At 35.1% G+C, this 23,252-nt stretch overlaps 2 protein-coding genes and 1 long non-coding RNA gene across 4 annotated transcripts; 1 reads left to right on the forward strand and 2 right to left on the reverse strand.

Moving 5' to 3' along the window:
- Nucleotides 1-1,485: 1,485 nt before the first annotated feature.
- On the reverse strand, nucleotides 1,486-6,080 carry LOC109149578 (BRCA1-A complex subunit BRE). The gene is made up of 13 exons (XM_019297413.1): nucleotides 5,809-6,080; nucleotides 5,606-5,693; nucleotides 5,342-5,519; nucleotides 5,072-5,162; nucleotides 4,715-4,750; nucleotides 4,514-4,612; nucleotides 3,679-3,797; nucleotides 3,530-3,578; nucleotides 3,318-3,407; nucleotides 3,186-3,239; nucleotides 2,429-2,494; nucleotides 2,125-2,222; nucleotides 1,486-2,008 (listed from the first exon to the last, which is right to left on the reverse strand). The coding sequence occupies exons 1-13, from the start codon at nucleotides 5,884-5,886 to the stop codon at nucleotides 1,939-1,941; spliced, it is 1,116 nt and encodes a 371-aa protein (XP_019152958.1). The 5' UTR covers nucleotides 5,887-6,080; the 3' UTR covers nucleotides 1,486-1,938.
- Nucleotides 6,081-8,328: 2,248 nt separating this feature from the next.
- LOC109149575 (putative E3 ubiquitin-protein ligase LIN-1) lies at nucleotides 8,329-15,579 on the reverse strand. 2 transcript variants are annotated; one of them, XM_019297406.1, is made up of 16 exons: nucleotides 14,321-15,579; nucleotides 14,171-14,228; nucleotides 13,482-13,826; nucleotides 13,333-13,400; nucleotides 11,732-13,000; nucleotides 11,479-11,623; nucleotides 11,113-11,370; nucleotides 10,646-10,955; nucleotides 10,410-10,534; nucleotides 10,125-10,244; nucleotides 9,877-10,008; nucleotides 9,400-9,522; nucleotides 9,159-9,269; nucleotides 8,938-9,081; nucleotides 8,579-8,830; nucleotides 8,329-8,482 (listed from the first exon to the last, which is right to left on the reverse strand). In XM_019297406.1, the coding sequence occupies exons 1-16, from the start codon at nucleotides 15,256-15,258 to the stop codon at nucleotides 8,465-8,467; spliced, it is 4,416 nt and encodes a 1,471-aa protein (XP_019152951.1). In that variant the 5' UTR covers nucleotides 15,259-15,579; the 3' UTR covers nucleotides 8,329-8,464. The 2 variants fall into 2 exon arrangements, with proteins under 2 accessions (XP_019152951.1, XP_019152950.1); XM_019297405.1 differs by having other exon boundaries at nucleotides 10,401-10,534.
- A 5,043-nt stretch (nucleotides 15,580-20,622) lies between these two features.
- LOC109149579 lies at nucleotides 20,623-21,338 on the forward strand. Its single transcript, XR_002048971.1, has 2 exons — nucleotides 20,623-20,653; nucleotides 21,168-21,338. It is a non-coding gene; the product is annotated as an uncharacterized LOC109149579 (long non-coding RNA).
- The last annotated feature ends 1,914 nt before the right edge of the window (nucleotides 21,339-23,252 follow it).

Below are 23,252 nucleotides of genomic sequence, written 5' to 3' on the forward strand. Positions count from 1 at the left end.
TGAATTGTTGCGACGTGACAGCGGAATACGGACAATGTAACCGCTGGAGCCCAGGAGGCAGGAGTGGGTGCGGGTCCCACGTGGACCCCCCACCCCGCCTCTTCATATCAATAATTTGGTGGCTGTATTTATCCTGGGGCCTGCCATATTTAATTTGGACACGTCCCGATGTTTCATCGCAACCAATATTATACTCCCTAATAATTTTTTTTCTTAAATTTATGCCTTTTGATTTCCAATTAACCTAAAAATTATGATCACAAAAACACCTAACGAGCATGACAGCCAGTCCAAGTCCAGTCGGATTCAATTATTCTTATAATTTTGACAGCTGGAGATGGGTCTAAGAGATGCATAAGAGTGGAACTAGCGGTGGTTGTAAACTACATCCAAGGATGGGTTAGGGATTGTGTGGAGCAACTCTAATCAAGCATTCAACTTGATCCAGGTGATTCTTCACAAACTTCATCTTTATGACCAACTGAACTGTTTATGTGGGTTGGTTCAAATGATTCTTGTGACATATAGTGTAGTTGCTCACCCTAGGCGCCCCTACAATATGTGGATGGATAAATCATGTTGACTCAATTGACCAATAATGCTAGGCTTTTGCTGGTGAGACTAGATCATTGATCTTTTGTGACAAATTTTACATCTATGACCAGTTGAGCTACCAATGCAAGCAAAATAATAATAATAATTATCCATGGGAATTGTTAATTGTTTTTCTTGGTTTGAACCCGTCAATGATGAGCAACCTAGACTGATTCTCATCTTTTGTTAATTAGGGTCACAATGTGAGTTTCAACCAAAACGCATATTCGAATAGTGACTGTAGATTTTTTTGTAAATTAAAGGATTAGGAATCTTGTTACAGATTAAAAAAAAAAAAAAAAAAACTCTCACCGACAGAATAACTAAAGTCTAAAGCCGTTTGATTTGGTTTAAAAGAGAATCAAGCGTCTGATCTTTGATTCCAGAGTTGTATCATTTTTGCCAGCTAAGCATTTAAAGATCTAAACCACTTATTCTTATTGCCATCAAACCCATACTGACATTATAACAACTACCGCTTTCATTGAGTTTGGAGTGAAAAGCTTGACAATACAAAAGTTTCGCAACGTAGAATTTCAGAAGCGGCATGATTCAGTTTCTGAATGAGGCAAGCCATAGTCAAGGACGCATTAAGTTTCATCACATTCACATGACATTGTGACAATGACGAAGGAATGGCAGGGCATGCCTGCCCGCCCAGGTAACTATTGGCACGTCAAAATCAGCCCTAAGAGCAATCACAGGCAAGTTTATGAATCGTAACTACAAAGTTTCAAATTTATAACATTCGGAGAGAAAGTCTTACAACTTTATTAGATTTCTTGATTTGAACTAATCAAGAATAGACAACCAATGAACCTAAGCTAATTTACCGACTATAGTCACAATGCAAGAGTTACTCGTGTGCATACTCAAATAGTGACCACAAGATTTAATGAAAAATTTGCACCGCAAATCCGAGAACACCCACTTGCCCATAAATCACAAGATATGTCTTAACTACCTCAAATACTCTTGTACTAATGCTCATAACAACCGAACTGTGTCCCGGAGCACTGCAAAATTTACTGCTAGAGCAATCAAATGCTAAGGATTTCATAGTTCTAGATTTTAATCATTTTATCTCAGCTGTGTAGGCTTTAAGCAAACCATAAAAGCATCGAACTAAAGCCCCTTCAACCACACAGCCAATCATACATTTTGGACTAGGGAAAGAGAGACTGATTAAGGAGAGAGAGAGGAGAGAGACTTGTTTGTTTTGCAGAAATTTTCTCCTCAATCCGAAAACACTACCAATACAACCTTGTACAGTCCTAGAGCTAAAATGTCTGCAGCGAGTAGTTCACGAATCTTATGAACAGCCGTAGTTTCCACTCAAAAACATCACCGTAATTGGAGCATTGTCTCATTGCAGTACTTTTTGAAGTTCAAGCATTCCTCCACTAGAAATTCGCTGCAAAGTGATTCATAATGGGTGTATTTGAAGGTGAAAGTCAATCTTAACTGCAGTTACAAACTTACAACCAGTCCTCAAGAGTAAAAAAAATGAATCAGGAGAAAGATACTTACAAGATCCTCTCCGCCATTCCTGATGCTTCCCATCTAGGGCTCCAAGGATATTCGGTTATGACAGCAGACTTTATGGGCACGTTAAGGGAATTGAAGTGCTATTCAGATAGAGCAGAAATGAAAATAATTAATACAACCATTGCTTGCTACATTGTCTGAATGTTTTACTGTTACACTACATAAATTTCAGGTCAACTGTGCTTACCGGGCAAAAATGAAGATAGAAGTACTGGTACAAGAAATAACGGGTCTTGGTAAACAAAAGAAAGGAAAACAACGAAAAAGTCAACGACATTGATTATACCTGTGTACTCTGTAGCATCAAACTTGGTTGTTGCTTAGGGAACTGGATTGGGATGGAAAAGTGTACCTAATACACCAATAACTTCATAAGATGAGATCAGACACTACGACATGAAAATAAAGCATTGGTACATACGTCGTTGCCCCGAGATTAGATGCAAAATAATTGTATTATACAACAAGGAATCATCCAAAACCAACATGTTTGGCAATCAGGCAACTCATAACCTTATGTGTATTCATGGGATACAAAATGAAAACAGAGATTAACACGGAAAGCAGCATGAATGTGTTGGCTATATCACAGAGCAGCATATACTGGACACTCTTATATTGCCCTGTCTGTCTCTTCCACTCTGATGAAACATAGATCTATTCTCACTCTGATCTTTTTGTTATTCTGTCATATGACAAACAAATTTACATCCATGCCTTAAAGTAAATATCCAAATGCAAATGTTCTTTTTTTCCAATTCCTAATCCATCTTGCTTTTGTGGAACACCTGCACAACTCCCTTTGTCTATATTATATATATAGACACACCACCTATGCACCCAAGTAAAAAAAAAAAAAAAAAAAAAAAAAAAAAAGAAGAAGAAGAAGAAGAAGAAAAGTTCGCATACTGGATTTCTAATCTTCAAGGAAAAAGTACATGGACTAGTATTTACTACAAGAATTAGCTTAGGTTGTGTTAGAGCAAGGCACAAATAAACTCATGTAGGATTGTATCTGTGAGTAAACGGAAACAGGCACATACCAGGAAATTGAAAACCCCAGATTGTGATAAAAAGCTAGCCTTCCTGCAGAAAACCTGCAGGCAAAACAAGAGGAGCTCAACATTTAAACTTGATTAGCAAATGTCATCATTGCATAAACACAGATTACACACCGGATCAGCTTCTAGTGGCCTTCCTAAAAGAGGAGCTAAGGCCATAATGAATTTCCTTCTGATTTCAATGGATGAAACTGCCTCTTTAATCTGTCACCAGGGAATGGAGAGAGTGAAAAGTAGAAACTTGTGAAATATGAAGGTATCTTTCTCCAGGCCATGAAAACAATTGATCAAACATTCATACTACCAAAAAAAATGATGAAGCTAACCTGTGTTGCAAGATTGACTTCTAAAGCTGGAAGGTATTCAGCAGTACACCTATGGAAGAAACAGAAATGTGAAAAATACAAGGAAAAAAAAAAAAGATCTTGAATAAAGAAAACTAGCAAAGTGATGAAGCAGTAATGACATATTTTACATTCCATCCACCCACGAAGGAAGCCTGAAATCTTCAACAGAAAATAGTGCTTTCACTTCAGGAGAAGAAACCAGTTTCAGGCGTGGAGCTGTGTATTTTCTGCCAACTGGAAATATAACCTGCTACATCATTAAAATGTTAAAACTAATAATGGAAAGGGAAAAATAGAAAAAGCTTATGAACACAAAAGTAAATGTGCCAGTAACTAGAAGGGTATGCACTTGTGCTTGAGATGTGGAAAATATGTTTTCAAATTGTGTATTTGACTCATAGGTTATTGGAGGATGGCATGTAACAAAAATCTAAGGTGTTATCATAGGCCATACATGTATCTATAGTAAATATCTAAAGCAAGTCACGAACGGGATTGATATATTATTACAGTCTAACCCATGAACTAAGTGAGAAAAATTGTGAACACAAAAAACAAATGAAAACTGATTCATTCCTATAGTTTGCTTCAAAGATTAAACAAAATATTGGTAAATTTACATACAGCAACTCTATTGTGATTAGTAAAAAGGGCATATCTTATTGTTTTCATCTTACTTTTTTTTTTATAAGCAATTTTCATCTAACATTATTATTTGTTAATGTAAATTGCCATCGCCACTTAGTTCAACATAAATTGCTGTCTCCTTCAAACAGGAAAAAGTTTAGCTTTCCATACAATTTTTTTTTCTCTGGAGCAATCAAGACAGCAAATTGTTTTTTTTTTTCTTTTCCAAAATGGTCAGAATTAAAATGCTTGCTGTGGTTTTATGCTATCATGCGATACTTATAGACACAAAATAAGCAAGGATGATACTAGAGCAGCAAGATCTCAGAGACGGACCTGTAAATATATCTTCCGCTGATGTCTCCAGGTGGATCCAACAACCATCTTGTTCAAGTCCAAATCCAGTAAAGGTATGGAAAATTTAACCTCTTCTGGCTACTCTAAATGAATGGCACAAAACAGCACTAGTAGTCAAGTTTTGGGTATAATACATCCAACTTGATTTGTAATGCAAAGATGTTTCTTTTCATAGTATACCTTGTCAATGCCAGAATTCACAAAGTATTCAATTCCCTGCAAAGCAAAGGTGAAAACTTAGTCTGTTCTGCCAATATGCTAAACACAAATTGAAACAGAAAACACATGATCAGCACAACAATACTATTTACATCAAACATATTAGGCAGACACGCAGAGAGTATGCAAGTAAAGGCAAAGAATATTGGCATTTGCAAATCAAAATCTCATTATTAAGGAGACTACACTAATATTTAAAGCTAAACCATACTTAAGGTACAATAAGAAAACATTGAAGACAAAGGGTATGGAATGTTGAGCCTTTCAACAACAGACTACCTTAAGAGTTAAGACCAATCCAAATATCCAATCCCTTACCTCTCTTGGAAGCATAGTGCTGAATTCAAACTTTAATCTATCATCATCCACTTCTCCAACTCGTTTCCTTTGGTAAGCCATATACAACTCCCTACCAAGCAAACAAACTAAAACTCAACCAAACTACCTCCAAATAGACTTAAGACAATCTTGAGCTATGAGAGAAACCCGCAACCACTATCCAGAGTCAAACTTGTAACCTTGTAATTACCAAATTAACTGCCAATCAATTTGACTTAAGACAATCTTAGAGTAATTAAAGACAGTAACCTAAGCTCAAGAATGAGCGACAAAAGCCGAGAAGGATCTTTGTTGTTCCAATCAGTCAATGCATTCTTGGTGTCCGCTGCATCACCAATACTATGATATGGCCGAAAATTCTCATCTTCCGGCCCAAATATTATATCCGGAGCCATGAGTGGGTACACTGCATTGTATATAACATCCCCTGCCCAAATCAAAACTTCATTTCTCATTATTTATTCCACACACGCACATTTACAAACACCTAACACGCAAGCCAGAAATACCGACACTTGATGTTGTCGAGGCAAAATGGGATAACTAAAGTGAAGCGATCAAGCAGGCCAGGGTTTTTGCCTCCTCCCCACATTTGCTCTACCTGTAATATACCTAAAAATTCATCACTACGCACTCATATATTGTGATCCTATAGGTGTATATACACATGAGAGAGAGAGAGTGTGTGTTCTCGGTGTATAGGGTATAAGTAATACCTTGATAGGGAAGGGGCAGTGAGAGACTAGGTAATTGAGCTGAGCGGCGATGAGGGGAGGGACGCTATCGATTGCCATCGCCTTAAGAAATCACGTTGTGTGATGTTTCAGACTAAACCTCCGGCAGTCTCGTAGTGTCCGGCGACGGGCGATCTGCTGAGATTGAAATGAGTCGGGACTCGGTATCGCCGTATCGGGCTCTTATCTCAGGGCCACCGCACCCAACAAATAATGGACTTCTAACCCATTGGTCAGTCCGAGACTCGGAGCTCATCACCAACCGATAGTTGTACTGTGGACTATAGTCCATATTGTAAAATGAACATTGATTTACATGTTATTTTTAGTATGTTACTTATTTAGTTTTATCATATTGTGATTTTATTTTAGAAAAGTTATTATACTTTTTTTTTTTAATTTTTAGTGTGCTATATATTATTTTTAGTATAGACAAAAGTGTTAGTTAAGTTATTAACTTAGAGAAAAAAATTTAATTGAACCACTGAATAAAAAAAAAAAAAAAAGTTTAAATATATCATTAAATTATAGAATAACGTCTAATTCTTTCATTTGGAAGGTTGTAAGTTCGAGCCTTAGTGGAGGTGTTATTGGTTCTTTGTGTTTCGATAGATTTAGAAAGTATATGAACAGATACTACATTGTAATAGAGTCAGTAGCATTCAAAAAATAGACTAACGTCTAACTAAGTTACTGAACAAAAAAATAAAAATAAATAAGTTACTGAATAGTGACCTGTAATAACAGATCGCTAGATTTTCAATAAGTTGCGCCAAACCATGAGGTAAAAACCAACGGATAGTCGTCGGTTGCCTTCTCTAAATAAAGGTGACTGAGAAAATTTTAATTTTGGTCACATGACTATAGGGGCATTGTTAATTTCAACACCTGACTTTTAAAAATGTCAATTTAGTACCTTGATTATGTAATTTTTGTCAATTTTGGTCACTTCGGCCAAATTGACAATCAAATTTGGCCGGAAAAATTTAATCCAACATTTAGTCTATAAAAGATCCAAAGACGATTTTGCCCCTAAGATTAAAGACTAAATGATTGACTAAATTTTTCGGCCAAATTTGACTGTCAATTCAGCCTGAGTGACCAAAATTGACAAAAATTACATAATCAAGGCACTAAATTGACATTTTTGAAAGTTAGGTGCTGAAATTAACAATGTCCCTATAGTCATGTGACCAAAGTTGAATTTTTCTCAAAGGTGACTTGTTGATCATCTTCTTCAAAGAAGGCACCAATGATTGTTCGTTGGTCGCCAGTCGTTGATCTTTTTTTCAAAGGTTGTTGGGACAGTGTCAAAACCTTATCGATTTGTTATTACATGTCACTATTCGGGTCTTGAACTTCAATACACTAAATTAATATGTTGATGTTTTAATTACAACTTTAAAAAGTTCAAGAGTCGAATTAAAGTTTGAAACATATTTGATATTTTTCCTTTTTTTTCCCCCTTACTCTCTCTTTTATCTCTTTCTTTGTTAAATCTTAAAAAAACTTTCTCATATTATTGACTTGCTATTAGAGCATCACCACCAACGCCATAAGAGTTATTTGAGAGATAATGTTAGCAAAAGTAGGAGATAGAATGTAGAAAAGAGAATGGTAGAGTTCTCAAAGACCTGAATCTTGAAACAATAATATTGTGCAAAGTTAAAAAAAAAAAAAAAAAAAAAAAAAAAAAAAAAAAAAAAAAAAAGAGAAAATGTTGTGTGCGTTGAGTGCACAGCTTGGCCAAAGCATGACACATGCACTGCACGTGGCAGGTGGTGCGTGTCAGCCCACCTGACAGTATAATTTAAATATATAATTTTTTTTCTTTATTCTCTTCCATCTCACATTCTCTTTCATAATCACACTTACAAAAACCATAGATCAACTATTGTGAATGCTATTAGATTGAAATGAAATGCCTAAACAATCGCTTCCTGCAGTCAAAGCTATAGAGGTTAAAATCGTAATTCAACATGCAAAAGAGATAAACCCTAATTAGGCTCTTCGCCTCTTCCCATCCCTATAAATCAATCAAGTATGACGCGTATCTTTTTCGTTCTGGTTCTGCTGCTTCCGGATGCGTCTCTGGCTGCCTGTTGGTTCTTTTCTTTCATTTCAATCTTTACAAGTTTATCCCGATGAATCTGTGTGATGATTCCGGTTAGATTAGTGTCGTCTGAGCTGCCAATCGGCGTTCTGATGCAATAATCCAAAATTTGTGACGTTTTCATTGCATCACAGTTATTAGTGTTTTTGCTGCTTGCTGTTGTTCTACTACTCCATGAAAGGATTGATTTTTCTTCACCTTTTTTTCTCTATTGGGTCTGAAGTTTGACTCTTTGGCACCATTAATGGCCATGCCTCAGGGATGAATACAGCACCCTATATCAGAATTCTTCCTTCTGTTGAAATCGGGTCGGTTTTCTTGTTAAACCAACCAGACCATCTATGAAGGGTACATGCTCAAAATTGGAAAGGAAACAAAAATGGTTGTAAAAACTGGAAACAATTTCCACTGCCATAGAATAACTTAACAATGATGTTTCATGACAAAAGAGAATATAAAGGACAATTAAGAATTGTAAGATATACAGAGATGCAAAGAAGGATAAGATACAATATCGGTTGTCTTTCATTCCAGGCTCCAGGTCTGCATCAAGAACCAGATAACAGTAGTTAATTGCTGCTATTTTCTTGGATTAATGTTTAAAGTGAATATGAAGTGTGAATGTATAAACCAACAAACCTGAATCCTGCCATCAGAGCAGCCAACAAAGATCATCTCTCCATCTTTATCTGGTGTTAATGATGTGATTCTTGTGTTCCCACTGCTTCTCAATTTGAGGGAGGCAATCTTTGTTGCTCTTTCCTTTTGCCAAACCTCAATGGTTCCACATTTCATGGCCAAGAATATGAAATCAGTGTTGACCATTACCTGCTGTATGTCAGAACTGGATGGGAATAATCCTATGACTGCCTTGCTGGGGAGGGAGAAGATCTTCATATGCACATTGGTAGAGACGATAACAGGAGCCTTAGTATCCATGAACTGGTTACGAGCTTTAAGCTGAAAAAAAAAGTTATAAACTTGAAATTTGCTCATACCTTTCCTGCAATTCCATCAACTGAGGAACCTCCAGCGAACAAAACATCCTTGTGAATCTCGAGGGATAGTATAGTTTGTTTGCCTAACAACTTTTTGGTCCCAGTGTAAAATGTTGTTGTTGTGTAAGTGCTTAAATCAACTTCCTGTCATTATTGCTGAATTTTTAGACATTCATTGAAACTTCACTGGTACTTAGACCAAACAATGCAGTCTACAATACCTGGATGCTGTACCCGGTGCATCCACAATAAAGCTTATCGCCTGCCAAGGCAAGACACTTTACATATTTGTTGAAATTTACATGCTTTGGAGATCCAGACCAATTATAAACCTGCAAAAGTTATAGTTCCAGTGAGATTTCTCAATGCTATTAGGCAAGTTTGAAATATGGATTTTCTGATGATTTTAAGTCAGCATCTCAACAAAATGTGATGTCTTGTCAAAAAATATAGATTACTGGCCTTGACTCCAGTTCCTTGAGTTGAAAAGCATGCCACATTCGAGTTAGCTGTCAACTCCAGCACCGCCTCTTTCATATCATGAACCTGAATACAGTGAATTTCACCTTGTTTGATAGCCCAAACCTGTATATGGAAGTTGTTAACATCTTTTCAAGTATCTGAAAAACAAATGTATAGGAAGGAAACACATAATTCTAAGAAAACAGATGGTAAGCACAAACACTATAGCAGATAACAGGCTGCAATTCTGCAGTTCTAAACATTTGTTTTGACATCAGTACATCAGGGCTATCAGTATCTATCATCCATTTTCTAACCTCTAAAGCAGAATCAGGGGTGGATGGCTAATACAAATTGCTTCAGGAGAAAACATGAAACGATTGGGATTGTGCATTTTGGCAATCTTGCTTCCTTCCCAATTTATATGAACATCTCATATTTATGTACTAGTACTACACTGCATAATATAAATCATACCCGAATTGTTCTATCCAAGGAACCACTGTAAAGTTTATCACATGAAGATGAAACGTGAAGGCAAGTAACAGCCTTTGAGTGTTCACGAGCTTCATAAATTAGGCGAGGAGTCCTCTTTCCAGTTTCCCAAACCTGAATTCAGGAAAACAAATGTTTTCTCTAAGTACGTTAGCCAGTTGTAGAATTTCCTCCTATATGAACAGGTATGCAAGTATTAGATACGGAGTATTATTTAGTAGCACACATACTTTTATGGTTCCATCAGAATGGCTGCTTATGAGCCGGCCTCTTATGTGAAGTACAGAAAGAACCTCGCCATTCATGGACGTGTCTAGCTCAGGACCTTCAGTATAGCTCCATAGCTCTGCCTGCAGTTCCAATCACAAGGGCATTTAAGACAGCTATACCCATAACTACTGAAAATTTAGCATTTGTACAAACAATTTAAGGATATATTATGTATAATCTAAATGGTCTGATAGTCAGGCTACATATTTATATTTGATATATTATATGCTCAACACCATACTCACTGCATCAATACAAGGCAATGTCATCAATGCTTTCATCATATCACCAACAACTGTGGAGTGCTTCTTGAGCTTCATCAATGTTTTACACAGGCATTTGGCATACACCCCCAGTTCATTGAGGGCACCTTCATCATCAGTAATAATAAAGATGAATCAGTAGCATTACTGTAAAGCTATAAAGCTGAAAAAGAGATTTCATATAAACTGCTGCAACTGCACTTCTAAACCAGCCTTACCAAAATCACTAATAAAGCCTCTCAAAGCAAGAGTTGCCAAGATCTTCTCCTCGAGGTTCTTTGTGGATTGTAGTGTGTGTATGAATTGATCTAGCAACGACTTACGGGCAACATCTCTAACTCCTGTATCTGGCAACCTGTAAAGCATGTGGATGAGCCAAGTGGCTGTAACAAGGCAAGATCTTGCAACCTCCATGGAATTGCTCTTTAGACATTCCTCTAAAGCTTTGAAGATCACACCCTTCTCATGGTTGCAGAGTACAAACACTGCTCTTTTCTCCCAAGAAATCATAACTTTCTCTTCTTCACCCTAACCATAAACACACACACACACACACACAAAAAAAAAAAAAAAAGTTACAATTTGTATGATGGAATGTAATTCCCAAAAGCCCTCAAATAACTCAGCAAATGAAGGATGCTCCTTTTATTTAGACTACAGTTGAAATGGCTGAATAACTTCATACCATCTTATCAGTGAAGTCAGTTTCACTGTTTCTCCTCTTCTCTTCTTTTACCATAGCATTGTAAGGCTGGTGAAATCCGGCACTCTTAAGTAACCAGGCTTCAAGAAAAGACTTGCCTGAGGTTGTCAGGTACCCTGAAATACATGACAAGGCATCCAGAGCCCTGATTTGAGAAGCAGGAAAATCTTTTCGGCGAAGGGCTTCAATTAAAGCATCTATTGATTCTTCCCTGTAGATGCTCATTTTCTTCGGGTCAACCTTGGGAAAGAAATTTGGAAGTCAGCATTCTGGAACTGGAAAGGATAAAAAATTATCTGAGAGAAGAATATTTTCTGTGACAGCATTTCAGTTTAAAATTGTTCAAACCAGGAGGTCAAGCTGTAGAAGTAGGGCAGCAATAATAGGTTTCCGCTCTGCTGCTGCCATCTGTAGACAGACAAGAAGAGTGTGCATAGTACTAAATGCTCCCTCATCCTTAATAATCTGCAAAATCTGATTACACAAAGTTCTCCTGAAACAACAGCAAAACTGTAATTTAGTACACCATTTTTTCAGTTACATAGGAATTCTGATAGGTATTCTACTGAAATTCTGATTCAAAGTGAAATAGCTTAGTTACCTGCTCTGTAGGACTAACTCATAAAGAAATTCTATGCATGTGTCTCTTGTGCGGTCATTTTCTGAATGAATTAACTCAAGAACTGGTGACAGCTCAATTCTATTAGCTATAAGATTCCGGCAACTCTTATCAGTACGTATACAGCATAAAAGTACAGAAACAACAAACTCTCTTCCACTTTCCCTCTCCAGGCACTTAAGTAAGGCCGGGATACCACTTGCTGATATAATGTTCTTAGTATTGGATGACCTATCACTCTCATCACCTCCCATTATAATCTTCTCAATCAAGGCCATGGCAGCATCTTTAGGTGCAATTGCCAATTGAAGGTCATTGCAGTCTTCATTTTTGTTTGAGATCATCTGGATGAGGGAGGGTATAAAGTTGTGAGCAGAAAGTTGAGAGAATGATGGTCTCAAGAGGTGTATGAGAACTGCAGCTTCAGCAAGACCATTTTTCAGTAAAGCAGCCAGGCATTCAAAATCAGTGTCAACACTAGTAAATACTTCACTGACACTGTCATCTGCATATATTAGCTCGGATAGTATGTAAACTGCTGTCCTGAGAACTTCCCTATCTGAAGAAGCCGATATAACCTCCATAAACCCATTGACTATTGTTGGGGATGATAAATAAGAATAAAGTCCTGATTCAACATGTGAATCTCTCCATGCCCTGGCTATTTTCAATACAGCTGCTTCACACTCTTGCAAGTTGTCTGAAGTGCACAGACATGAAACATAGGGTTTTAATGAGTTGATAATTGCTCCTACAGCAGCACTAGGTGGCTGTGTTAATACTGTAGCTCGCGCAAATCTCTGGGGTCTATGCTCAATATTGCCATCCCCAACCCTATGGTTGGGGGTATTCAATGCATGAGATGGGGTGAATTCAGATGACATTTCTTTTGAAGAAGGGGTACTTAGATAACTTCTTGGTGTTTCAGAGTATGAAAACTCCTGAGCAAGGTCAGGATGCTGTTCTTTCCAAGAAGCAATCAGTCTCTTTAGGACATAATTTGTTTTGGGGAGACAAGTTGCAGAGAGGGGCTGCCTTGTAATGGGGCAAGTTGTATTGCCTCTGTCCATCCATTCTTGAATGGCTTTTCTTTCATATGTTTGACCGGTTTCAAGAGTGACGGGATCATTGAATATCTGGCTGGTAATTGGACAGACAAAATCTTTTGGAGGCCTTGATTGAGGAGTCGACTTTTCAGAGTGTGTGAAAGAAATGCAGCTTTGACTTCCTTCATCACTTTCGTTCAAGTAGCTGCAATATTTTACAAGACACAAAGGAGTAAAATGACTAATGAAGAGTGCTTAAAATGTAACATGAGTATTCCAGAAAAGTGCCTCTCTTTAAGCCTAAGGCTCAGTGAAATGGCTGCAAAAGAAAGTTTGTATTCTTGAACATGAGACCCCTCCTGCATATGTGGTCATGTGGTCACATGTTGGGATTTTCCAGCACCACCTGGAATTAGTCACCTCTGGAAAACTCAGGACGCACTTACAGCTTTTGATGTAATGGTAAGCGCTTAGATCCAACATCACACAATTACAAAAAGGTGATTAGTAATGAAAATGTAGAGAAAGGAATCGTACCACTTTTCTGATAATTGACTGGCACGCCGTCTATGACTTGGATTTTTCCTCAGAGTTTCATGTTGATCCTGCATGTCTAAGCCAAAATCAGTAGGAGACCACAACTGAGGTTCAGGGAAGTTTAAAGCTAGTTCTGGTCTGAAACATACTGCCCCTTCGCCATCAGACTCCACTGAACTGATGCTTGGTTCCTTTAATGAATGTGGAGAACCAGTCAGAGATGAGATATTTGCGGTGTCTCTAATCCGAGTGGAGAAGAGCCTTATTACAGATGGTCCTTCTTTCTTAGAATTGTTCCCTTTTGGAGATGAAAGCTTCGCCGGGGGAGTTCTGGGAGAGTCTACAGGAGATTGCTTCTGACTACTCGTTTTAGTCAGCTGTCTCTTCAATCTAGGTTCTTTTTCCTTGCATATTCCAACACTGTCATAAGATGTCTTCTTCATGTAAGCCTCAGGTTCAGATTCAAAGTCTTCTTCATTCTCCCCTAGAATTCCCTTTAAGAATGTGAACCAAGAAACAACATTAACCTTGCCACAAAAGGCGAAATTTCCTTACCCAGGGCCCTACATCCAGCCCCAACAGAATAGTGGAGGGTAAATCACAATGACGCAATGACACATTATGTGGGAGGAGTTGGAGGACCCATGCCTGATACTCACAAGGAGCCCACCACATTGGGTGTAACTCCTACATTGAAGCTCTTAGGCTCAATCCAGTGTCATTGCCAGCAATCTACCCACCAGGAATCAACTGAGCCTGTTGTGCAGGCAAAACAACATTAACCTGATTGAGACTAAATGCAATCATAAATTCATGGTGATATGATAAAGAACCTTACTTGGGGCTCCCAAATTGTCATTTCCTGATTCTCTGAAGAGGAAGAAGTCGCACTCAACCTGTTAGACAAAAGGTCAAATAGTTATAGCTTTCTACATGCACAATTATGGGAAATCCCCACGAAATTTCTGATCTTATGGATGAAACTTACCTTGAAGCTTCTTTTGCTCTCTCTTTGGCTTTCAAGACCGGAGAAAACCCAGCACTTTTGGTTAAGATAGGCCCGAATTTGACATAATCCGGAATCGACCGGCTCACCTCACGCAAAGGGGTCATAGGCGCTTCTGCAATCGGCAACATAGGAATCCCCTTCTTCGCAGTAGCGAAATCATAGTTCATGCAGTCCTTGAAGTATCTTGCGTACAGTTTTGTATTCTCATCCAGCGACTGCGCGTAGAGCTGCTCCAAGTTCTGCATCTTTTCAGCTTGATCAGGCCGCACGGAATAGACAAACGATTCGTTGAAATAGTGATCGAAATCTGCCGTGAGCGACAAGTCACCGGAATCAGGAACGACGTCCATCACTATCCGATGCCTCTCCTCCGAGTACCAGCCAACGACGGAGCTCATGTGCGGGAGAAATAAGGATTTCCAGAGCTCAGGAGCGAAATCAACCCGGGAGAAAAACGGGTCGACGATGAACATCTCGAGCATATGAAGAACGGCATTGCGAACATCATTTCTCAACTGCCGCAAATACGAGAGGTTGAGGTGCGCCCAGGCGGAGAGGTAGAAATTCGGCACCCCGGCGGTTCTCTGGCCGGAGTTGAGCATGGCGCAAACCTGCAACATTTTCTCCGCGTAATCCAGCCGCGCCATTTTAGTCTCCATGTTTGACGTGTTGATTGCCTCTTCTAGGGCTTCGATTCCCCAGTCCAAATTCGCTAGCACTGCTTGATCCGAGTAACGAACTTCAGCGTCCTTATCAGAGCTCCCATCTTCCGCTGCTAATCTCTCCGCGCATTGCTCCTTGTGTTGAGCTCTCTGTTCTTTGTCAATTAACCTGTCCTGAATGAAACTTCCAACTGTTGACACCAACGACCTCACTATGTCTTCCTGCTCCATCTCAAACCTATAATTTCCACTCATTTTCCTCAAACTGACTCTCAATAACTTCACTCTCACAGAAGAATCACCCTCCTCCTATAATCTGGAACACGAAATTCAAAGATCACAAGAACATACACGGAAGAAGTATCGATGTAGGCCTGTTCAGACCATATTTCTGTCTTCCTCAATTGTTTAATCTTCAGGTGAAGAGGAAACAGTCAAACAATCATCAGCGGTTTGTCCATTCCCCGGAGAAACCAATTTTCTTAAAGAAAATGCACAGGAAAAGACAGAAAGCCAGCTTTGAATAGGATCTTCACTTCAGGCCGGCAATGGAGGTAACTGTATAATCATCATTATGAAATTTCATGTTATTTTAAAAATGACAAAATTAAATTGCGGACGAATAATAACACTAACCTACGACACAAAATTATCCTGTTAAAGATTAAATTTAACATCATATTATACCTTCAAATTCAACAGATATAATTGAACGAGTTTGAGAAAACAATTTAAACAGTATAATAGAACTGTTATTTAAACCATTCTAATTTTACCATCACGATATTACAGTAATCATCGGTAAAGTCAAAGCTATCATAGACAGAAAGGAATCCTTTGTTTTGTTGCATAATAAGTTGAATGGTATCTGCTTTCCCTTGCATATTGCATTATTTTATCAGTAAACTATATAGATTATAAGCTTACCTTTTCAAATTGTATGTATTTATATTAATCCTTTCACTTTCAAAAGAGCCACTGGCTTCGGTGACGTCATCAGGGCTGTTTTGTTATGAGATGTTTTTTGGAGTAAACGAATTTAATATTTATTATTGGTGCTATCGGAAGATCGGCATGGCGGAAAAATGATACCTGAACAGAGTTACTCGATATCAAGAAAAAATTTAAAATTTAAAATTATCTATGATAAAATTGGTTGTTCATCCAATATCGTCAATAATAGATAAAATAATCTAAAAAAGTTATCATGATTGTCAATAATATAGAGGATTACCTAAAAAAAAAAGTTATCAAGCAGTGATATGATTTTACCTCGCGTTTCACAAAAAGTTTTGGGGTGATAGAGGCTATTGATTGTGCCTAATATTGATGAATTTGTTTGGTCAAATTATTTTGTGGATCAGGATCAACCTTGCAAAGTGGACCTAAATTCAAAATAAGTAATTTACATATTGAATATTCACATTTTACATACTAAATGTTCATAATTTCAGTGTAAATATTTAATATGTAAATTATATATTTTAAACTCGACTCCACCTTGTAAGGTGGACCCAAGTCCATAATAGAACTGTCCATCTGTTTGTTATCAAGGCTTGGCATGTGATGTTTAGTGGCTTGAATTCAAAACGGGCTCAAATCGGCCCAACGTTAATACACACGCAAATTATGTCCTGGAAACGTGTTCATCATGAATGGTGAACACAAGTCCAAACGACGTCGTTTTTATGCAAAAAAAAAAAAAAAAAAAACAAAACAAAAAACTCAGATGTGGAGTTAACGGCGCGCGTTTGATCAAATTATGAATTTTCTGTTATGAGATTATGAATGTAATGTAAATTCATAATCTCATAACAGAAAATTCATAATCGCATAAAAGTAAAATATTTATTAAATTATGAATTTTCTGTTATGAGATTATGAATGTAATGTAGATTCATAATCTCATAATAGAAAATTCATAATCTCATAACTGAAAGTTCATAATCTTATAACAGAAAATTCATAATCTCATGGTTCCAAAGTGAATGTGTAGGCATGGTTCCAAAGTGAATGTGCAAGCATGGATTCATAATTTATGAATGTCCGTGATTTCGGACGGGAATGTGTAGGCATGGTTCCAAAGTGAATGTGCAGGCATGAATTCATAATTTATGAATATCTGAAATCATTGCTCACCTCAAATTAAAGTGAAACCGCGAAATGTGAAAATGAAGAAGAAAAGTCACGCAATTAATTAAGAAAAAATAAAAAAGAAGAAGAAGATAACGGTGTACTAACACCGTTGGAACCGTGTTCACCATGAATGGTGAACACGGTTCCATGACATAACGATTGTAATACACAAGACTCGCTGTAAATATAATAAATTATGGTCTACATTATAAAATAAATTACTAATATGGATATTTATTTTAATATTTTATGCTAAATTAATCTTAAACTTTTAGAACTCATGTCCAACAGTGTTGGAGGAGGTACTGAATTTCATTTTTACTATATTGATTATATATTGATACAAATTCATTTGTAGTGTTATGTGATACATAAAAATAAGCATGTAGCAATCAATATATTATAAATGAGCATGTATCATTGGTTCACTTTACAATATGGACTATGATATAATTTGTCACTTACACACTAATATATAATTGATATAATATGAATTAACGTAACTTACTACTAAATTATATTTTGAATCACGTTAATACGTTATTACTTATTATGTGATAGTTTTAATTTCAATATCAAATTAAAGCAAGGCAATGAGTTAATACCATCGATTCATTGAAAAGCGGCAAAGCTTCAAGTTAATTATAATCTCTCTTCTTATTTTTTTATTTAAGTGATTGGCGATTCTTTTATTTATCACTGGATATTGGAAAATGATTTTTTTTAACCAAAAAAAAAAAAAAAGAAGAGAGGAAGAGTTATTATTGATTATTATCTCCTTAATTAACCACCTAAACCAAAACCATGAGGTAGTGAGAGTAATAGGCAAAGATGGTTATTGCCTCGTCTTTGAAAAGTCAATTGGTTCACTGTGCATATGTTAAGCTTGATGTCTAAGTTCATTGATCCACTCAATTGCCTGTGCCACGTGCAATTCATCTGCTGAGATAGGCAATTATCCACCTACGTTTTCCTTTTAAAAGTTTTTTTTTTTTGAAAGATTTTCCTTTTTAAAGTTATTCAGTTATATATCAAGAGTTCAAGACTTTCAATTATATTCTTTGAGCAATTGATTATTCAGAGTCAACTTAGATCTGCAAAGGATAATCACACCTGATTTTACTGTTCCCATAATCGATTTTTTTTTTTCATCCCTGATTTTACTGTTCCCATAATCGATTTTTTTTTTTTTTTTTGTGACAAGGAGAGAGAAAATGAGGGATAGGAAATTAGGAAGAAAAAAAAATAGTCTGTTACAGTATTAGAGCAAGTTCATTAGTGTATTTTGTGTGTTTCTTTCTCTAAAATTTCTAATCAGTGTGGCCTATAACAAAAAAAAAAAACTTAATTTACATGGATAAAAATCCTCCCGGCAGTTTATTCTCTAGTTCAATACACATAATTTGACTTCATAATATACAGAATTCATGTTCATCATGTTTATGTGTATATGTATTATACTATTATGAACATAAATTTTATACATTATGAAAAATTGAATTAAAAATAACTTCAGTTAAGTCATGTTAACCAAACCAGATATATAAAATGATATGAGAAAACTAATATTAAACTTAATATTATGAAAATTTAATTATAAATAAGAGTTAATTCTATTTTTGGTTCTAGACTTATAAATGGCAATTCACTTTAATCTTTTTTCTTTCAAAATATTTTATTTCGGTTCTAGTATTATTATGGCATGACAATTTTTTATCTTTCACTAACAAAATAATTAAAATATCGTTAAATACAAGGACTACAAATGAATTGTCACTTATAATTTCTTCTTTTTATTTTTTTGTTGAAAAGAATATGAAATTAACTCTTATGAATAATTTCAATCAAGCATTATTAATAAAACTAATTAACTAAATCATTTTGTTGGGGCTATTTTGGGAAATTTTGACTTTTAATGAAGCAGTGGCAAACTAGCAATAATGTGTTATGTCAGAGCCTAAAATTTTGCAAAAAGTCAAACATATATTACGGAGGGACCGCAGGATATAATGATTTTTTATTTTTTATTTTACAAAAGTTATGAAACAGACGAAGCAGTAAACCAAAAAGAAAACAGGACAATCTAATGAGTGAGCCATTGAGGTATAGAAAAAAAGGGGAAAATACCAGCTAGATGGTCTCTTATTTTATACTTTCAACTTTTATTCTCTTCTATATGTTTTTTTATGTAGACACTTTTATGTAAATTCATGATGGAAATAATCATTAGGTGAAATTTTGGAAGAATGACTAGGGATCGAGTCTCACCAGCGGCAGTGTGGGAGCAACCTCTCAAAGTGAGGGGGGCTCCTTGTGCGCAGTGAGCACCGGTCTAGCCTCTGTGATTAATGTTCAGTTGAGTCACCATGATTTACAACCTCCCACCGCTCTGTCGAGCCGGGGTGTGGGGGGCCCTTAGGGTTGGGGTTCAGCCTTTTGGAAGAATGATGGAAATAATCAATCATTGTTTGTAATATCAGGGAGTAGAAGTAAGGAAGTATGCATAGTAAAGTTCTAGAAAAAAAGTATTGTAAAAAAAAAAAGAAGAAGACAATAGATATACATGTAAGAGCATCCACATTAGTTGGGAAGAATATGGGGATAATGTAAAGGTGATTAGGAGAGAGAATGTGGGGAAAGGAGGAAACAAAATAAAAAAACCAAAATAAAATAAAAAAAAACGAACTGTCAGGCGCGCATGACGCGCCCGTGTGGGCGGGTTTCGCGCACAGCAGCCACTTTTTCTTTTCTTTCTTTTTCTTCTTTTTCTGCCATTCTCCCCATATTTGCAGGATGATTATTTCTACAAATAACTCCACTCCACATTGGTTATTATCCCCATTGAGAAGAATTAATTCTGAAATCTCCCCATAATATGCACAAGTGTGGATGCTCTAAGAGAAAATGATATATAAATTTTTTGAGTAAAAATTTCGTCATATGTCATAATTAATGTTATGTGTTTAAGAAAGAGAGTAATAAAAATTATAATTCATTTCTTAAAAATAAATTAGAATATGTCACGTAAGTTGTGAGTAAAAAATGAAATAGAAACTAAAAGTATATGTAGTATTACTTACGGGTAAATGAGGATAGGTGTATAATATGATAAAATCAAACATGAGACTAAATTTGATTCTTTAAAACTAAGGTTTGAATTCAATTCAATTGTAATTTTTGAGTTTAAAATCCACCTATTCAAACTTGAATTATTATAACTTAGTTGACTTAAATAGGTTGCAACATAATATTAGCTCAAATTGGAAAACGAGCTGATATACTATCTCAGTGGATACACTAAGCTCAATGCTAGATTAGCAGCTAGTAATCATTTGACTCAGCTTAATGAACATATAGATTATGACTTCTACTTAGTGCTATTTGCACAAGACTCACGCACCTTAATTACTGTATAATCACATGGAAAATATTCATCGCAGTGGAACTTAATTATATATATATATATATATATATATATATATATATATATATATATATATATATATATATATATGTGTGTGTGTGTGTGTGTGTGTGTGTGTGTGTGTGTGTATTTCCAATCAATAACAGGTATAACTTAATAGTGGAATAATTTAAATATTTAAATTTAAAGTATGATTGTTATCCTTCGGAAATTGACGTTCTTAACTGCCGTAACTTCTATATAACTTATCCTAACATTCAGTATTTTATCCATAAATACTTGGAGAAGCATCTCAAATAAAAGACGAAATACTTTCACAACTACACAGTTCATAAGGAAAACTCTTAAAAAATCAACTACAAAAATTTATTCGTCTACTTGTATCTCATAAGTTTAATCTTTAACCTTATTGTTTGTATGAGATATAGGAAAATGTTCACACACTTGAAGATCTCATTCCTCATCTATTTTCTCAAACATCATTCCTAACACAATTTACCACACTCATATAATTTGTAATTACTCACAAAAATAAAATTTACTTAATGCATATTTTTAAATTATAATTATAAGTTTCTCTCATCAAAAAGGAAAAAAAAAAAAGACATATATATATATATATATATATATATATATATATATATCTACAACTTTAATAAAAGCGAATATTGTTAGACCCTTAACCGGAACAAAAAAAATGTCGGTACACCACATGCTCAACAAAATTGTACTTTGCACTTTCCTAATTGTACAATGCCAACTTAAATTCCTAATATAACCTCATTCTTCTAAATTATACCAAACTTTCACGGTTAAACTTAACAATTCTGTCAAAAGAAATTTAGCGAATTAGAATACAAATCTTAATAGATTCCTAATTTCGAATTAGAATATTGATCTCTTAATTAATATGATTTCCTTGTTTAATCATAATTTTCTTACCTAATATTCTTTATTTTACATAATTATTTCGTAATAAAATTAATCAATACACAAATAGAAATTTATTTCTATATTACGATACTTTCTTATTTACTAATTATGTCATCTTCACTATATCAAATATATTTACTTGTCATGTCATTATTACCATCTTTATACAATTGTAATTTATAATTAGAATATAGAATACAAATCTTAATAGATTCCTAATTTCAAATTAGAATATTGATGACTTAATTAATAGGATTCTATAATACAAATCTTTATAGATTCCTAACTACACCCTTAATCTACCTAGAACAACACTATATTAACTCTTGGTATTCAACAAACACAAAACCTAACTTCTTTTGCAACACACAGTATTCAAGAGACTTTCTACAGGTATGAATATAAATCTCCTATCATTACTAGATTCCTAACTACACCCTTAATCTACCTAGAACAACACTATATTAACTCTTGGTATTCAAAAAACACAAAACCTAACTTCTTTTGCAACACACAGTATTCAAGAGACATTCTACAGGTATGAATATAAATCTCCTATCATTACTACATAATTAATTAATATAGTACTTCTTGTTACTCATATTATTTCAATCCCATGATTTTTCAATTTATGTTATGGTTCTCGATCATTATATTATTTCTTTACATTCTTTATGCACATATTTTCAATGACGGAAGAATATTAGTCATGTCAAATGCACTAAACTTAATTGATATTGACAATACAAATCTTTATAGATTCCTAACTACACCCTTAATCTACCTAAAACAACACTATATTAACTCTTGGTATTCAACAAACACAAAACCTAACTTCTTTTGCAACGCACAGTATTCAAGAGACATTCTACAGGTATGAAAATAAATCTCCTATCATTACTACATAATTAATTAATATAATAATTCTTGTTACTCCTTATATTATTTCAATCCCATGATTTTTCAATTTATGTTATGGTTCCTATTATATTATTTCTTTACATTCTTTATGCGCATATTTTCAATGGCGGAAGAATATTAGTCATGGCAAATGCACTAAACTTAATTGATATTGACATACAAACTGAGATAAAATTGTAAAGTTTGTGTCATTAAGAAAAACGAACCAAAGAATGCTATTAAATCGCCTGAGAAAAAATATATGCTCATCATCCTCGAGGATGAAACTGTAAGTACATAATACAAAATTTCTCCATTTCATCATCATTATTATTATTATTATTATTATTATTATTATTATTATTATTATTATTATTATTAGTCATTTATTAATTTATATTTATTAGACATGTATAGTTCTTTATTTACACTCAAATCAAGGTGCTTTCATTCACCACCAACATCATTGTAAATGTTATATCTATATACAGGGAACTCGGGTTCAATCAATAGTGTTTGATAATGACATTGAAATTTATGATAGCACTTTAAAGACCAACAAGAGGTACATAATTTCAAATGTCATTGTCAAACCTGCCCAGACGAACTATAGAGTACTTGACAATAAATACAAGTATACATGAATTTTAAATGCTCGGAGTATTTCAATTTTTTTTTATCTTTTATTACAATATATAATCACAAAGACTATTTCTATATCTTTTATTAATTTCGCATTTCTCTCTCTCTCATCATTATATTATGTGAATACTTTAACCAATTAAGAAACACTAATTTATAAATACACATTGGGCATTGGTCTAATCGCGCAAAGCGCGTGTCATAACTAGTATAT

This window comes from Ipomoea nil, unplaced genomic scaffold (genome assembly GCF_001879475.1).
Source record: "Ipomoea nil cultivar Tokyo-kokei standard unplaced genomic scaffold, Asagao_1.1 scaffold2159, whole genome shotgun sequence".
Taxonomy (NCBI): domain Eukaryota; kingdom Viridiplantae; phylum Streptophyta; class Magnoliopsida; order Solanales; family Convolvulaceae; genus Ipomoea; species Ipomoea nil.

Bases quoted from the DNA above. Each gene is read 5' to 3' on its own strand.
- LOC109149575 (XM_019297405.1), bottom strand. From the start codon at position 15,258: ATGAGTGGAAATTATAGGTTTGAGATGGAGCAGGAAGACATAGTGAGG. The intron at 13,827-14,170 runs GTAAGGTTCTTT...ACATTCTTAAAG, and splicing joins TGACAATTTGGGAGCCCCAA to GGAATTCTAGGGGAGAATGA. The intron at 10,245-10,400 runs GTGTTGAGCATA...TTGGAACTGCAG, and splicing joins GTATTGATGCAGTGAGTATG to GCAGAGCTATGGAGCTATAC.
- LOC109149578 (XM_019297413.1), bottom strand. From the start codon at position 5,886: ATGGCAATCGATAGCGTCCCTCCCCTCATCGCCGCTCAGCTCAATTAC. The intron at 5,163-5,341 runs GTTACTGTCTTT...TTTGCTTGGTAG, and splicing joins TCGCTCATTCTTGAGCTTAG to GGAGTTGTATATGGCTTACC. The intron at 3,579-3,678 runs GTAAAATATGTC...TTTCTTCCATAG, and splicing joins CCTTCGTGGGTGGATGGAAT to GTGTACTGCTGAATACCTTC.